Below are 16,457 nucleotides of genomic sequence, written 5' to 3'. Positions count from 1 at the left end.
CATTTTCCATTACTCCATGCTAGTGAGTGATGATTCAGTTGACCATGAAGAGACAGATCAGTTGCGCTTAAATACACACACACACACAAAAAAAAAAACCACCTTGAAAAATGCAACCTTTTCTGTGATACTATCTCAAGTTCATTACTTAGATTACCAGATCTACCCTCAGGTCTAGGCAAGCCAGCAAATCTGAACTGTGTGAACAAACCAATTTACATCAAAGTTACAATAAATGAGAGTTCATGAGGAAATTACAACATTGCTTTAAGAATTTATCTATGAACACACCTGCAAATTTTAGCTGCCAGTTTCTTCTGAAGAGCTCCAAGAAGCCAAACATTGGATTAGTATTAGTGTCATAAGGTAGTAATGAAAACAATGGTTTTATTTATGCTGTGACACTTAACACTGGTTTCAAACAAAATAATTACATTAGTGAGGTGGCATCATAATACCACAAAAAAGCATGTTACAGAAACAAAGAGTTCTGGTAAGATATACAAGTTTCACATGAGACAGTGAGCTATGGAAAAAGTATCTGCAGTTTCCATGAATTGTACAAGTTGGTGGGAAAGAAACTGTGGGCAGAAAACATAAAATCTATACACATGAGTTAAGGCTCTTATTTGTAAGTAATCTTCCTAATGGAAGCATATTGAAAATGCTTTCTCTAAACAGGATACAGCTTGAGGACTTAAACCTGTGCAAGAAGATTCACAATTATGGTGCTGTGGAGCTCACTGTCCACATAAGTAAGCGCTGTGTTTGTTTCCTCTTTACACCACTCTGTATTGTACACATGAGCATTTACCATGTGCACCTAAAGATTAGGATGTGCAAGAAAGCTAAGTCCTTATCAAATGCAAAAAGAGAAAACACATTTCTTCTCTTGTCCCCATTCAGCAGGGAACTCTTAACTGATATTTCTCAAGCAGAGGGAAATCAGACATCCCTTTGTAAAAAAAGCTATATGGAGTTTCTGGAGCTACTGCAAAGTAAAACTTGCCCAATTTAGCTTTTAAAATGCATCAAGGTGTAAGCACAGAAAACCAAGTAAACCAGCCTTCCAGGTAGAAGCAGTGTCAGGGACATCAGGTTGCACTTCTGTTGAGGAAGACAAAGAAGCACCGTGAACAGAATTTTTGTGAGCACTGAGGAAAATGCAGAGAACAAAGCCTTTAAAAAACCCCAAACTAAATCAAGTTTCAAAATAGCATCAGACTTGGAATTAGGTGCTTAGTGGCACAGAAAAAGGGAGATCACCCAAGGAGCTCAAAATCACCTGAGTGATGAAGGGACCTACTATACATTATGTGGTTCATTTAAAACCATCTTCATGCATTTGTGTACCTCCCTCAAAGCTACATACTGATTTTATTTAGGATTTTGGAAGCCATTACAGGAAAGGTCTTTATTGGAAGTTAGCAAAGTTTGTTTGTTAAACAAAATGCTTTCTAGACCTTGTAAGGTACAAAGAAGCCCTGGTGAGCACCAAATGGCCTCAGACACAAGAAAGTGGAAGGTTAAGGAGGGCAGGATATTAGCTTGGGTAAGGGCTGCTGCTGGAGTCTACCTTAACTGCAGGTCTGAAGTACCTGTGGGTACTTAGCACAAAGTACAAGTGATATGTGCCACAGCTCAGAGCACACTGCTGTTACCTGCACACACTGCTCACCATGTCCATGCTCAGTCTGACAGCAACACTGCCATGCTCTCAGCAGGCTCTCAGTGCCCAGCTGGGGCAGGCCAGGCCAGCAGCTGCTCAGAAATACAGCTCAGTGCACACAGGCCAACACTCTGAACACTGCAAGCTGGTTTATAAAAGGTACAAACATAAAGCTTTGAAATCTTATTCTTAGGAGCCAAATTGACAGCTACAGTAAGTGACTTGACGAGTCTGAAGTATCTAAAGCTTGCCCTTTGCCCATTTACTCTATGCAAGTGACCACAAGAAGAAATAGCACTCTGCATGTTGAAAAACTAGCATAACCACACTGGCCAGAATCAAGAGTTCAACTCTTTCTTGTGAAGAGACCCTATTAATCTCAATTCAAGATGTTAAAGATTAACTAACCCAAAACTGACTACCCTGTTACCTGCTGAGGAGAGGAGATTGTTGGGAAAAGCACACTACAAAACACAGCACAACTCACAGGTATCTTTGGCAGTGAATCCAGTCTAATGAATCATTTCTGTAAAAATCTTGCCAAGGACAGCATCCTATTGCCTTATTCATTCTCAATTTCTCTGGGACTCCAGGAAAGTTCACACTTGAGAATGCATGTAACTGTAAAATAACTTTCATTCCTTTATTTAAACTTCACATATACAGTGGAGAAAAAGACATTTTAAAATAGATCCATATAATTATATGGATTTTTGCAACATATCAAATTCAGATCAAAATTAAGATATACACTGTATTTCATAACCAAGCTAAAGCTTAAGTGTGTACTTTGTTTGTGTAATAAAACCCAGGATCTACTCTGAATACTGGAACATTCACCAGTTAAATTGCACCCAGTGGGAAGTTTTTACAGCAATTTGGAGGTGCAGAATCCCTCTTTACAGCTATACAACCACACTGTAAACAAGTATTTGAATTAGGCAGTTTCCCTTCTAGCTTCCAAAAAGCCTTCACTTTACAAAAGCAGTCGCTGTAAGTTGCAATGGACACAGGAAGATTTAGACCAGTGGTTTTCAGTATGGAAGTTGCCAACCCCAAAAGAGTAGATCAACAGCAGTTACCTTTATTAAAGAACAGCCAGAGCCTAAGCTCAGCACATCTTCAGTCCTGATGTCTATTTCCTCGTGGCTGGGTGTTTTTCCTCAGGTGCTAACAGCGCAAACACTGTTCATGCAACTGGAAAGAACCAAACGTTTGAAACAAGAGCCAGAAGAGTAACAGTGGATGTGATTTTAAGAGAAAAGCTGGAGGGAACTTGCATGTTCTCACAATAAGCCAGAGAGAGCGCCACAAAACAACCAGTCCTGATGGAAGAGGTTATGACAGCAAAATGCAAAGTACAAGTTAGCCATTTCCAGTGTAAAAACACTCCCTCCACTAGATGTTAGTACTGCTTTAGTCAGAAACTAACAACCGATTGCAAACACCGCTCTTAAGAAATAACACAGCTCTTGTTCTAAAGACTAGGAAAGTGCAGGCAAAAAACGTACTGAAATCTAGATTAACAGGTCAACACTTTACAGAAAAGAAGTTGTAGGACTTGAATAATCCCTTTTTAAACTGCTTAACACATCTGATAAATAGCTTACATGTCAATCTGATATACGCTGTACCGTTTGGCTCTTGAATCCCAAAACTTTCCATGAGACACCACATCTAGAACACCCTCAAATAAATAGTGTAAAACCAAAAGATAGTGAGTGTTTCAAAGCAAGAGTAACAGTACATCACGCAAGATAATCAGCGCTATACAGACAGGGAATGCCATTCTGGTTGAACAAATTATGAAGCAGTATTCTCCATGAAACACTAGGCACAAGAATAAATCAATTAGACAGTGTTTTCTGCCTAACGGACAAGTCTAAAATTAACATTCTTGGCAATACAACTTTGTAACTGATATGCTTCTTAACATTTAAGAGCCTTAATTGCAAAAATCATGAAGCGATGTTTATATTTGTGTCTTTGACAAGCAGTTACAGTTCTGGACAGATTTCTTCTATGCTGTGTGTTCCACTTTCCAGCTGGTCACGAGTAACATGTGCTGCATAAGAAAGATTACAAAAAAAAAAAAGATAATTCTTCACACCTATTGAATATTTTCACAACACACACAAATATCCTCCTGAAACCATCTTTACTTCTCCAAAGATAGTGTTTGCCAACCCATCTTAGCAATGTAAAAGCTTTTGGTTGGAGAGTGCAGAAACATCTAAACCAGTTATTTGACCCTCATGCTCTAAAGAGAGGGCCAACACCACTGCTGAGCACACCAAGCACTGTGTGCTCAGCCCCCTGGAATTGGGAGGATTTATCTCAGAACTAACACATGAGGGGCCTGAAACACCAGCAAACATAAGTACTTCCCAGGTCAAATTTCAGCTCCAGATGAGGCACTTGAAATAAAAAAAAACCAAGTTTATACATGGAGCACAGTCGTGCGTTTTCAGGAAGTTGTTAACTCATGCTTTTGAGCAAAAGCACTGCAATAAATCAGAGGAAACTCCTCCTCACTGCTAATCAAAGAAGACCTCATCAAAATGATAATATTCTTTTTAAAAAGCCATTTAGGCTTGGGCATGAGTTAGATTTGGTAACATGCAGTTTAACAAGCAAACAGCACAGTTAACCAGCAGAGCTGATTGCTGTGTGCTCCCAGCCTTCTCACACAATTCATCTTTAGGGTGATACTTGTCCTGGTTAAGAAAACACAACATATTCTGTATCTACCAAAGGCCAAAGGGCACACCCAGTCAGTGACAGCTCAGCTGCTGGGTGCCATCTGAGCAGGCTTAGCAGAGCAATGCAGCTAAATGAACCAGAGAAAGAGAACAATAGTCTTACTGCTTGTCAATTGAACTGCTATAGACAACACCCTCTGGTTGATACTTTTGTGTAGCAGAAGACAGGTGTGCACTGAAATCATCATGCTTAAATTTACCTACACCAGGAATATTTCCTTCAGTGATTTCCAAGAGAATTTCTAAAGGGAAAATTTTTATGGAGAGAAACAAAGGTCACTTCTGCTGGCAAAGTCTATTTATGTTATTCATGGAGTCATAAATAGAAAGTAGCCAGAGAAGGTGAAATACTGAAGCAAGCAAATATAGAATCATAGACTCTATGGTTTGGATTAGAAGGAACCTTATAGGACACCCAGCTCCAATCCCCCTGCCATATGCAGTCTATTACAACTTATACTTTGTTTTCCACAAAAGAGCTTGGCTGCTGGAATCCATACACATGGCTACTTGAGGCAAGAAAGGAATGATCCATCCATTTAAAACACTTGCTAGCCACAATGGAGACGGGAGCAAAAATATACAGAGAGTTCTCACCATCACTGACTGGGCTGGCCATCTTCATTTCAGTCAGCAAGAAATCTCAATCTGTAACCAAGAAGGGCAACTTGTATTAATGGACCTGGTGGTATCTGACAGGAGCCTCCTTAAACCTGTCCTAAGTCTTTAGCCATTCTTTGAAAGCATAGAGATTAGAAGTGTACTGTTAGTTTTACTCAAATACAAACCAGACAGAATTAGAGGGTAGAAAGAAACATCAGATAAGAGAAGCACAGAATCTGTAAGGGATCTTCATGGATAGAAAAAATTCCAAGGGAGAAGATATTCTCAAATTGGCTGAAAAACAACCCAGGTGCCAGTGGAACCCCAGAGTCACAACAGACCACTAAGGAATGCCTCTTATGTCACATCTTTACCTGCAGCAATCATCAGTACTACAGAAGTCATGTTACTCCACTGGCATAAAAGGACACTGCATGACAGCTCTCACTCACACAGACTGACTGGCATAATAGCTGAGTGGCAGCTACATCATCTCATGATCTCCACAACTTCCCAAGAACTCAAGTCAAATGGAAGAATTTATAAAAATATAGCTACAATACAACATGCAGAAAACCCAGGACATTTTCACTGAAGTTAAAAGCAAGCATCAGTGCTGTTAGTCAGTTTAACAGAATGATGCCAAAACAAGCCATTACAAAAATTAACTCCTGTATCACCCAGTACAAAAGTAAGGAAACCCTCCCTTTTCTGCTCTAGACAAAAGCTCTTTAAAATACAATTTCAAGTCAAAGAGCTCTTTGAAACTTATCCAGGTGAATAATCTTTCTATATACTGTTCTCAGGAACATGAATAGTAATAGGATTTTGATTTCCTTCTGCAAAGGAAACAGCCTAATTTTTAAATACTCAAGTGCTTAATGTAACCAAAAGCACAGCATGACCAAAAGTACAGTGACCAAAAACCCCAAGTAGGAAGTGTTAAATCCATCTATTTGAGAAACCTTCTGTAGATCCAATTAATGCTTATTAATAAGGAGATTCTTCTGTGCCCTCAGAATACAGATGAGAGCAATAAATAATGTAATCTCAAAAAAATAATTTCAGTAAAACTTTGACATTAATACAGCTCTGTGCTGAACATTTCTAATCTCAATGTAGGAATTTCTTAAAATGTGGGCAGTGACAGAAGACTGGTTTATTAACATTTTTGTTCATATTCCATCATCCTTTGCCCAACCCTGTCTCATAATCCATCTGAGGGCATTCAATTCACCACCTGCTACAAAAGTGAGATCAGTACTTAACCTCAGAAGAACTGATCAAGGACAGGGATTAAAGTCTGTGATAGCTGATATAGAGATTAGGAGATAACAAAACATCAAGGTTTAAGCAGAATGATGGAAAAGTGAAGAACTGACAACTACATCAGCTTAATGGAAAGCATTTCTATATGCTATGGTGTGGAGGTGAATCAGTTAGTTAAGAGGTTGCTACACTGGCAGACAGTTACATTTATGGAATCTATTAGCCATGAGCAGTCTAAAATTGATAATTACCAGTTGTGGCTCTGAAGCTGGTTATGAGGAAGGTGGAATGGACTTCAACAATAGAGATGGAAAAATGCTGCAAAGGTCTGCCTTCTTTCCACTGGCGAATGCAGCTGGGGAGCGGAGTTGCCTCTGTTTTACAGCAGAGTGCAGAGAGATGGCAGCTTCAGGCCATGCGGAAGGCTCATACGGTTGGCTGCCGCAGCCCTCCTTTCCCCTGGAGAGTGAAGTTCTAGTAAATAGCCATTATAAGGCCTATGTTCATTTACTGGATAAAGTCAGTCCAGTAATGGGTCTCAGACACATAGCAAATGACCCTTTCAGAGTAATTGTGAAGGAATTAGTCCTCCTGTAGTAAATAATACAGGACGAAAAGGTGCAATCCACAGAACTTAAACACGCAGCTTTGCAAATCTCCTTTTTATTGCGTGGGATTTAAACGAATTTTAGATGAGTTCCTAGTTCACATGGTTGTGAAAAGCAGATGTGAACCAAATTAAACCCATGCAGCATCTTCCCAAGTCTGCAGACCATGCTAATATCTCATAGCTTTGCCAACCACAGATGAACCAGGCTTACAGACTTCACTGTCACCAGTCTCATGAGCAACAGATGTGTGGTTTGTTTATGTCAAAAATTTATTCAAAGTGCTGTTACATAAAGAGGTGGGGAGTGAACTGTAATTATTCACCAGAATACCACCACAGAAGTCTAAGACTTTTCACCCTGAGAGAAGTTTAAAGGTGAAAGAGAAGGTGTCAGCCTCTACAGCTTTATGAGTTTCCTATGAAGAGACAGCCCTGAAACAGGTTCCAGCAACATCCCAGACTTTCTTCCAGTAGCTGCAGTAAAAGCAAAGTTGAGAATCTTACCCCATACTATAGCAATGAGCATTTCTGCTCAAGGACAAGTCTGTATTGAAAACCTACTAGCAGTTTCACATTACAGTGTTTTTCCTCAGGAAGATAAATACAGTCCTCTCAGGGAGGAAACATTGATGGTAATCTCCCATTGCTGTCTACAGGATGGACTGGGAGCAGAATAGGAAATGACCCACAACAAAAAGACAGGCTCTAACATGTGGCCATTAAAGTGTTCAGTACAAGACAGCTCCTCATTTAAAAAGGATGCTGGCAACTTCACTACCCAAAGTCAGCTACATCAGGAAAATGGTAAGAAGCAGAAATGTTTGTTTTCTCTTATGCCACAACAAAAAAAAAGCCTAGATGTTGTTTATCAACACTGAGCTTTTGTTCCATGCTACAAATCTACCTATCAAGACAGAGTGCAACCTTACTCATGGAGTGCTACATACATACTGTACTCCTTCCAGTCATCTCACACCTGCGTATATTAATTTCCCAACAGCTCAAAGGGCCACCAGTACAGGTGCTTTTTAACTAACCAGTAGCTCACCGTGTTCGGTAGTTTCTGTACTCATTGTTTCTACATCTGCAGCATCACGCATCTCTTCATCCTCATCATCTTCCTCTTCTTCACCATGTAGTTCTTTTGCAATGAGCTGCCTTGCCAATTTGATGTTTCTTCCTTCATTGTAGTGCATTTTTCTCTTCATTTCAAACTGTTTCTTTTTCTCTGTGAGCAAACAAATGGAAATAGTTGTTCCTTCCCTTAAAAAAAATTAACATATCTTCTTCAAAGAGGAACTCACTGAATAAAAATTATTGTCTTCAAGCAGTGGAGTGTTCTTTTAAAATTAATCTGACTTACAAAAAGGATAGTAATTGGAATCTCAGAAGCACTTTTAGAAGAACTAAGAGCAAGTCTGAACCTCGAGAAGCATCTGGTAGAAGTACACAAAACTCCAAAGTTTCACAAGCCTTGCTTCTAAGTAAACTCAAGGACAAATTGAGACATACTGCTGGGATAGAAGATGAACTTTTGCAGATGTGTGACTTGACTCCTGGCTAGCCACCAAAGGTCAGTTATGAGAGATATATTTACCACATGTAGAAGAAAATATTTTCCACTTTCCCCATGGCCTGAAGCCAGCTCTGCTCCATATATTAAACATCAGCATATCCAGCAGTAATGCATTACAATTCAAGTAAATTTTGCTTACTGCTAGCCCCAGTGCTTTGGTCTTTTCCTTCCTTTAGTATAGCAAGGTTTCACACTCAAAGTTAAGGCCAGGAAATTTGAGAAGCACCAGCTAGATCACACAAGCTTGAAACCTTAGAAGTATTGTTGTTTCACTGTTCCCTGAAAATGTTGTACTCCAAGTTAACATGAAACAACAACTCTGTTAGAGATGCTATTTGCTTTGGAATAACTGTAGACATCCTATTGCATCCATCTACCAGTTGCTTGGAGAACAACAGAAATATCATCTGTACATGTGCAAGCAATTAGCAGCATTTTATTTGTAGTTGTACTCATTGAATTACATCTACCTGAAATATGTTTTCAATTTAAGAACTATTCCTTCAGCCCCAAACCAGAACTTCTTATTTGAGGTGTCTTAGCAGGAATTCCCATACCTTAAGCTTGTATACAGGGAGGCAGTCAACAACAGCAAATTCCTGTTTATATATAGATCCCAAACCAAACATTCCGACTAGAGACAAGCAGTGTATTTGTTCAAACACCATTTATCTCTATTTTCAAATCACAGCATTTTTCTGATAGTACTTCTTCTTTGCAAATATTTCTTACAGAAAACCTGAAACTATTTGTAGGAAAAGAGTCTAAACAAAAGAAAGAAACAACTTATGCCTACCCCGTTCTTCAGGTGTTAATTCTTCATCCTCATCCTCCTCCTCACTGCTTTCTTCTTGCCTTGCTATAATCTTGGGTCCTCTACCTTCAGCTGCAGCTGCCAGTCTACATAAATCATGCAATATAAAATGCTGAAACAGCAAGTTTTTCACTATTTAAAATACATGACATTTCAGAATACTCATACTAACAGCTTTGTTCATTATTTTTGCCATATTTATATGTAGTAAAAACGTGCAAGAGGTTTGAATTACCAGTAGCACTATCAAACACTGAAAACCACTTAATTTGACAATAGCAAAAATGCAGCTTCTAGAGAAACCAGCAACAGCTTTGCTTAAAGAAAATCTACCCCAGGAAAGAGCAGATTATCTTCACATCTAGTCAGTCTTTATTATTACAATACTTACTTTTTACTCAACACATCTGCTCTTAAAGGCTCACATTCTGAATCACTCACTGGATCCTCATCATCTTCTCCTGTCATGCTTGGAGGGCAAACAAAAAGTAGCCTCTTTTAGTAATTTGCTCAACTTTGTAATTTGCTAAAGAAAACAGTCAAAACCTTACAACACTCAATTAAAAGACTCCTTTAATGCTTTAAAAGCTTTCCAAACCAACTTTAAATATTGATATGACATTATATTCTAGTACTGAAAAAAAATAAAATCAATACAAGTCAGACTTATTTATTCCATTCAAAAGCTAAAGCCTGCTAGAACAAACCTTCTAAACTTTGTCCTTCATACTTTGTCCTTTCAGACTGTTCTCCTTATTTAGAAGCTCTGTAGATCTGAGTATGTTGCACACACCCAGCAGGCCTGCACAGTAAGACGACATCACCCACAAAGTAAATTTTGATCTAAACCCACAATTCCACCTGGCAACACACAGACCAACACTTTAGCAAGCGTACCTGTGGTAAGGAGTACTTGGCTCATCGATTTTCATCAAGCCATAATCTTTGCCTGCAGGGTGGTATGTAGCTATGATGTTCATTTCATCCCACTTCTGGGACTTTTTACTGAAATAAGAAAAGAAAATTGTATTTTCTTATAGTCTAAAACAATTAGTTTGGCTTTACCAGAGAAGGAATTTTTAAAACATCATCAGATCTCTACTACATACTAAGCACAAAAAATATTGTTATGACACACAGACATGTTCAAAGGACGACTATTAAATACTGCTCTGTACACACTTAAGTCATAACAAATTATCAGTGCAATTTAATTTCCCGAACAAGTCACAATAGCTAAACAAACTAAATTATCTATAAACATATTGTTATTCATATAATTCAGAGACTCCTGGTTTTGTTCAATGACTTTCTTGTGAACTGTTTGATTTTACAGTAACTTGTAAAAATAGAATTCTTCCCCCTATTATAACCCACAAGACTTCAACAGAACCCAATACCTTTCAGTTCAACTCTGCTGAAGGAGCTGGAATGATTATTAGCAAAACTGTTACAAAAACAATAGCAACCAACAAATCCCCTCCTGCAGTGAAATAAGTAGCATAGAACAAGCTGATTATTAATACTGCTTTTGTCATCCTAAATTGGAATAATAAGCCAAGTGATTCACTGCTATAATTAAGCTGAGGGAGTTTCACATTTTATACAGACAGGCACCAGCGATGCTACATTATCTAGAATTTTCTTAGTCAACCAAAAAATGTACCATTTTATGTATATTTGAAGAAATTAAATCTCACCCACACTGACTGCTCACTAACAAAATATATAAGCCACAAGAAAAGCAATTGCCTTGTGGCCAGAGAAAGAGTCACCCTACCATGATCTAAAAGCCACAAAAAATGTTTAATCAACACAAACCAACATGTTCCACATTTTCTCTAAAAAGGTTATTGCAAACTTCATATAAGGTGGTCTTTCCCTTAGATTAAGCCAATAAATTTAATTTCAGAATAATACAAGAATTTTCCTAATTAATATATTCTTATTGTAAATTATCAGTTAAGAAAGCAAACATCACAGGACTTTGTGGGTTTTGTGGGGGTTTTTGTTTGCTTTGGGGTGGTTGTTGTTTGGGTTTTTTATGGGGTTGGAGGGGGCAGTTGGCTGGAAGACTTCCACTAACCTGCTCCTGATCAAACACAGACTGCTCCAATAACAGATCTGAAAGATATATTCAATCTCAATAACACAAATGCTCTTAGGCAGAATAATATCTGTAAAACAAACTTGATAAAGCAAAATTCCAAGCACAAACTACATTATACATTTACAGGATCACTGCATACTACAATGTGGAGGGAAAAACTAAAGAGAAAAAAAATAGATGTGGGGGTCGATGCTGAATCCTACATGCCACAGGCTTACACTCCAGAAATTAATACAAATTGAATGATCTTAATCCCCTCAGCACACAGTAGTACCCAGTGCCAAGGTCTCATGTTTGAGGCTTCAGGACCATTGAATCATTTTGTGCAAACACAAGGATTGCAGCATAAGCGGACAACACGTGAGTCAGATCGCGGCTCGGGCAGGGCGGGGAGTCATGAGCTTCGTGATGACAAAGCAAGAGCTCCAGTCTAGGAACGCCACTCATTCAAAACTGTCTGGTTAGGAGTCGAAAAATCCCCAGCTTACCCAGTTTAACACAGCCTAAATCTCCTCCACGACCAACACAAGATGCTCACTGTGTTGCACAGTGAGGGATTTTACCAGCCAGAGCACTTAGACAATGGTACACAGGGCACACAGCCGCTGTAAAGAGACACAGCTCAGCTGACAAGGAAATACAACAGATGGGAGACATTGCCTTCACATGCCTTGTGTTCATTTGCCCAGAGCACATCAAGGTTTATAGCCCAGGCTCACAACTCCACCTAATAATAATACTGGCAATCTTGGAACAATCCCTTTGGCATGCACTGTGCTGGAAATCAGACAGCCCACACTGAGCAAGTCAGTGAGTCAAATAAAAGACTGAACAAGTTTTTAGTGGCTTAGTTTTTCACACTTATTTTTTTAAACTCAGATTCCAACACTAAAAGCCTTGGCTGTGGAACACCTCCCAAAGCACAACTTGAAGTTCAGCTAGGGGGGAAAAAAAGTCATTAGTGGCAAAGAGACAAACATGTCATTTCACTCCTGCTTGTAAAAAGCCCTCACAGGAGAATGACTAAGTGCTCTGAAAACCCACACCTCCCCTGTTTGTTTCCAATTTTGCATGCTCAGGCATGTCTGCACAGCACAACACTAATGACATGGCTTAGGACCGTCACAGAAAAATGCATCCTGACACCCCTTCAGACACAGAAATAGGAAATCTAATCTTCCTTATGAAAATGAGATTTGAAAAATCTCATAAGTGCTCATTTGTATGTTCTCACATCTTTAAAAATATACAATAACTTCATTTGACATCACACCAGGTGGTGTGGACAGGCAAGAAGTTGCAGCAGCAGTAACGGCCAAAGAAAACCTCTCACACCTCCCTGGCTCCAGCCATAGCAGACTCACCTTTTCCAACACAGCTGTTTGTGCACAGACACACTTCCATAGCTCCTCTGTAAAATATCACATCTACTCTCTCACAGGCTCTTACAGGGGTCTGAAGGCAAAAAATACTGTACCCCAGTGTGCATGCCAAGAACACATCTGCCATTAAACCACGATCTCAGCTCTTAGGATGTAGTTCCAGTGGTGTCCCAATCTCTCAAGCTTCATTCTTGCATCACATTTTCATTAAGGAGATTTTCCAAACAATGTTACCATCACTAACAGCAGCACAAGGTCAGTAATGATGCAAGTACATGAGAGCTCTGAACATCGTGCTCTAAAAGATAACAGCTGACACAATGAGCTCTTTCATCTACAGATATTTTTGAAGATCTTCAGACCTGAATTTCAATATTAGAAATAAGCAGAAGAATTAAGAAAGCAGATACCTGAATTTATTAACTAATCTTCAATCTCAAAGGAAAATCACAACTCTTCTACTTATCATTCTTCTAAAACCAAAACTGTTCAGCTGAAATCAGAAACAACACTGATATACTGAGACATTGCCAACCAAAAATAATACCTGCACAGAAACCAGCTTTAAATATCCTGTACTGATCTTTCCAGGAAATTTTCTGCAGCAGCCTGCCAAGTTTGGCCAATATCTTTCAACTTGCAAGGCAATTTCAGAATTAATGTGACTTTATTGGCTCATGTTGGTAAACAAGAAATAGAAGCTGGACTCTAGCCCACTAACTGCTTCCCAAGAAATTACTGTGTGCAATAACTAATACACCATACACTCATCAGGTCATAGTCCAATTTCTACTCATTTTTCAAAATGGTACAAAAGAATCTGACGGAAATTAAACACAGGCTACCAACAGCCAGTTGAAATTTATGTCTGGTGTGGTGCTAAACACATCAAGCTACATATTAGAACTAAAGAAAAGGAAAAGAAAAAATCACATTTGTGTAACATATTGCTACTTACACTCACCTGTTTCAAAAACATCATCTCATTCATTCAGTTGAAATTTTTCTTTGGAAAGCAGGAGCAGCTAACACAAGCAACACTGCAACCCAAAGCTCTTCTTTCTTACCTTGCTCACTTTAGACTACATTCATGACTTAACTAGGCAAAGAAGAAAGGAGTACTACCATAATAAAAAAACCGACAAGCATGACCATTTTATCATTACTTCTCCCCTTGCAATACTGAAAAAGGTGCTGAAAAAAGGAAACTGTCCAAAGCAAATTTGTAAATACTGAGTTCAGGTCAAACCTTACTCATCATAACTTGATAGGGAATCAGAGCAACGGCAAGCAGCACATGCTGGGTGCATCAGGAAAAGTGGAGGGCTCTTAACCAGCAAGGACAGGTGCTGGCTACCTGAAGAACACTTCTGGCATATCTGGACTAACTAGGCAGGTTACAATTAAACCAAGATTTTCATGTCATTCAGATAACAAACCACAAGGCTGTGCACATTCTCAAGTGTGAGATTTTTATGGATGGCTTCTGCCCAACCTAGAATACATCTTGCATGTTTCAGCCCAGGAGAGGTCCCCTCTCCAGAGACATGCTTTTGATTACAAGAAATGGGCTGCCTATGAGAAGGCTGAGAATAAATCAAGCGCATTTCCCCAACTGTGAACTACTCCCGTAGCATCGGTAAAACCCTTTGTGAGCTGCCACACTTAGCAGGAGACATCCACTCCTCGGCAGGAGCCACGGCGACAGCTCCCGCCGGCCTCATGCGAGCAGCGCTCCCCGCCTCCGCTCAGGTGCACACCCGGCATTCCCCTGCTCCCAACGGAGCTCCGGCCTCGGCAGGAGCTGCCACTGACGGACCCCGGCATTCCCCTGCTCCCAACGGAGCTCCGGCCTCGGCAGGAGCTGCCACTGACGGACCCCGGCATCCCCCTGCTCCCAACGGAGCTGCCACTGCCGGATCCCCGCCGCCGAGCGGAGCCCAGCTCCGGGCCCGCCGCCGCACGGGGGGCACGGCACGGACCCCCGCCCGGCCCGTGCAGCATCCCCCAGGCATAGTAGCAGCCCCGGCTGAAGACGCCGCCTAGCTGATCCCGCTCCGCGGGCCCCTGGAAGGAGCGGGACGGCCGGAGGGAGGCCCTGCGGGGACCCGCCGCCGCCCACCACCACCGGGGCCTCACCCTTGCTCGTCCTCGTCGCAGGCCTGGCTGGGCTGTCGCGCCCCCGCGGCCGCTCCCGACGAAGCCTTGCTGCCGCTCTTCTTCAGGATGCCCTTGATGGGTCCCCGCCGCGCCGCCGAGGCGTCCGGTACCGACGGCTCCTCCATGGCCGCGCCGCCCGCCCGGTTCCCCTGCCGCCACCGCCCCGGCCGGGCCCGCCCCGCGCCAGCGCCGCCGCCTCAGCCCGCGCGCCTGCGCCCCCTCGCGGCCGGCGGACCGACAGCGCCCCCTGCTGCCGTGCGCCTGCGCGACCGCGAGGGGGCGCTCTGCTAGCGCGGGGAGCGCGGACACGGGGGTAGAGGGACGCACGGACACGGCACGGACACAGGGACAGAGGGACACACGGACACAGGGGTAGAGGGACACATGGACACGGCAGGGACACGGACACAGATGCACGGACACGGGGACACAGTGACGCTGGGGGACCCAGGCACAGAGATACAGGGACACATGGGCACACGGACACAGAATCAAGGAATCAGTCAGGTCAGAAGAGATCACATTGCACAGGACTGTGTCCAGATTGTTCTTGAATATGTCCAGTGATGGAAACTTCACAGTCTCTCTGGGCAATCTGTTCTAGTGCTCCATTCTCTGCACAGTAAAGTTCTTCCTCTTATTCAGGGCAAATTTCCCGTGCATCCCTTGCTGCCTATTGCCTCTCATCCTAGTGGTTGGCACTACTGAGAAGAGCCTGGTTCCATCTTCTTGGCATCTCCCCTTCAGATCCATACCTACTTTGATGAGGACAGCCGGACACAGAGGTCTGGCGTGTGCACAGGGCCAGTATGTGCTGCCCTGGGGGTGTCTGCGCATCCACGGAGCTCTTGGGACTGTGTGGGGCTGGTGCCTGTTTGGCACTCCCACCCACACTCGAGGGTTTGGCACGTGCAGAGTGTCCCACGTGTCTGCTGTTGCCCTGGGGACACGAGCTGGCAGTGGCAGGGCAGGCTGCAGCTGTGCTGCGGTGTCCCCCAGCTCTCTGTGCTGCCGTGCGGAGATGCCCCTGGCACAACGTGTTTGCCAGAGCAGCCCAGGTTTGTCACAGTGCCTGTGGCACAATGAAGGAGCCAGTGTGGTCTCCAGAGGGCCCAGGCATGGCAGGGGTTTGTCTCTGAGCGAAACATTCCCATTTCTCAGCCACACCTGGAGATCCCAGTTCCCAGCCAGATCCAGGGGCAGTGCTTGCCCTGCCCATGGGGCTGCAGGTTCTCCCCCTAGGGCTCGGTGCATGCACAGCCACCATGCCATGGGCTTGCATCACACAGAAGGAGGGCTACAGCAGCACCATCCATGTGAGAAGGAAAATAGGAACCCGACGAAGCAGTGATTAAATGATTACACCCAAAATCCGACACACTTGGGAACAACTGTGCAGTTGTTTGTATCCTGGCATGTCCATCATCTTTATAGCCTGAAAAATCGGGTGGAGTGTTTAATTCTGTGTCACAGGAGCTGTTGCATTAGGATTTGGAAGTTTA

The 16,457-nt window shown here is 42.1% G+C and overlaps 1 protein-coding gene across 4 annotated transcripts; it reads right to left on the bottom strand.

Annotated features, from left to right (window-relative positions):
* Nucleotides 1–353: 353 nt before the first annotated feature.
* PPP1R2 (protein phosphatase 1 regulatory inhibitor subunit 2) lies at nt 354–15,129 on the bottom strand. 4 transcript variants are annotated; one of them, XR_009487668.1, is made up of 8 exons: nt 14,935–15,129; nt 10,201–10,308; nt 9,695–9,772; nt 9,286–9,389; nt 7,962–8,141; nt 6,555–6,762; nt 5,029–5,079; nt 354–3,734 (listed from the first exon to the last, which is right to left on the bottom strand). XR_009487668.1 is itself a non-coding variant. In XM_059855438.1 (7 exons), exons 1-6 carry the CDS (start codon nt 15,078–15,080, stop codon nt 5,062–5,064), a joined length of 645 nt encoding a protein of 214 aa, XP_059711421.1. In that variant the 5' UTR covers nt 15,081–15,128; the 3' UTR covers nt 354–3,734; nt 5,029–5,061. The 4 variants fall into 4 exon arrangements, 3 of the variants coding, with proteins under 3 accessions (XP_059711421.1, XP_059711422.1, XP_059711420.1); XM_059855438.1 differs by lacking the exon at nt 6,555–6,762 and having other exon boundaries at nt 7,951–8,141; nt 14,935–15,128; XM_059855439.1 differs by lacking the exon at nt 6,555–6,762 and having other exon boundaries at nt 14,935–15,126.
* Between the last annotated feature and the right edge of the window lie 1,328 nt (nt 15,130–16,457).

This window comes from Haemorhous mexicanus, chromosome 10 (assembly GCF_027477595.1).
Source record: "Haemorhous mexicanus isolate bHaeMex1 chromosome 10, bHaeMex1.pri, whole genome shotgun sequence".
Taxonomy (NCBI): domain Eukaryota; kingdom Metazoa; phylum Chordata; class Aves; order Passeriformes; family Fringillidae; genus Haemorhous; species Haemorhous mexicanus.
This window is presented reverse-complemented; position numbering and strand designations above follow the sequence as displayed.

Coding starts and splice junctions, on each gene's coding strand:
- PPP1R2 (XM_059855437.1), bottom strand. CDS start 15,080: ATGGAGGAGCCGTCGGTACCGGACGCCTCGGCGGCGCGGCGGGGACCC. Junction 8,142..9,285: donor ATTAACACCTGAAGAACGGG/GTAGGCATAAGT, acceptor GTTTGCTCACAG/AGAAAAAGAAACAGTTTGAA. Junction 7,388..7,961: donor TACAGAAACTACCGAACACG/GTGAGCTACTGG, acceptor CTTTTACTGCAG/CTACTGGAAGAAAGTCTGGG.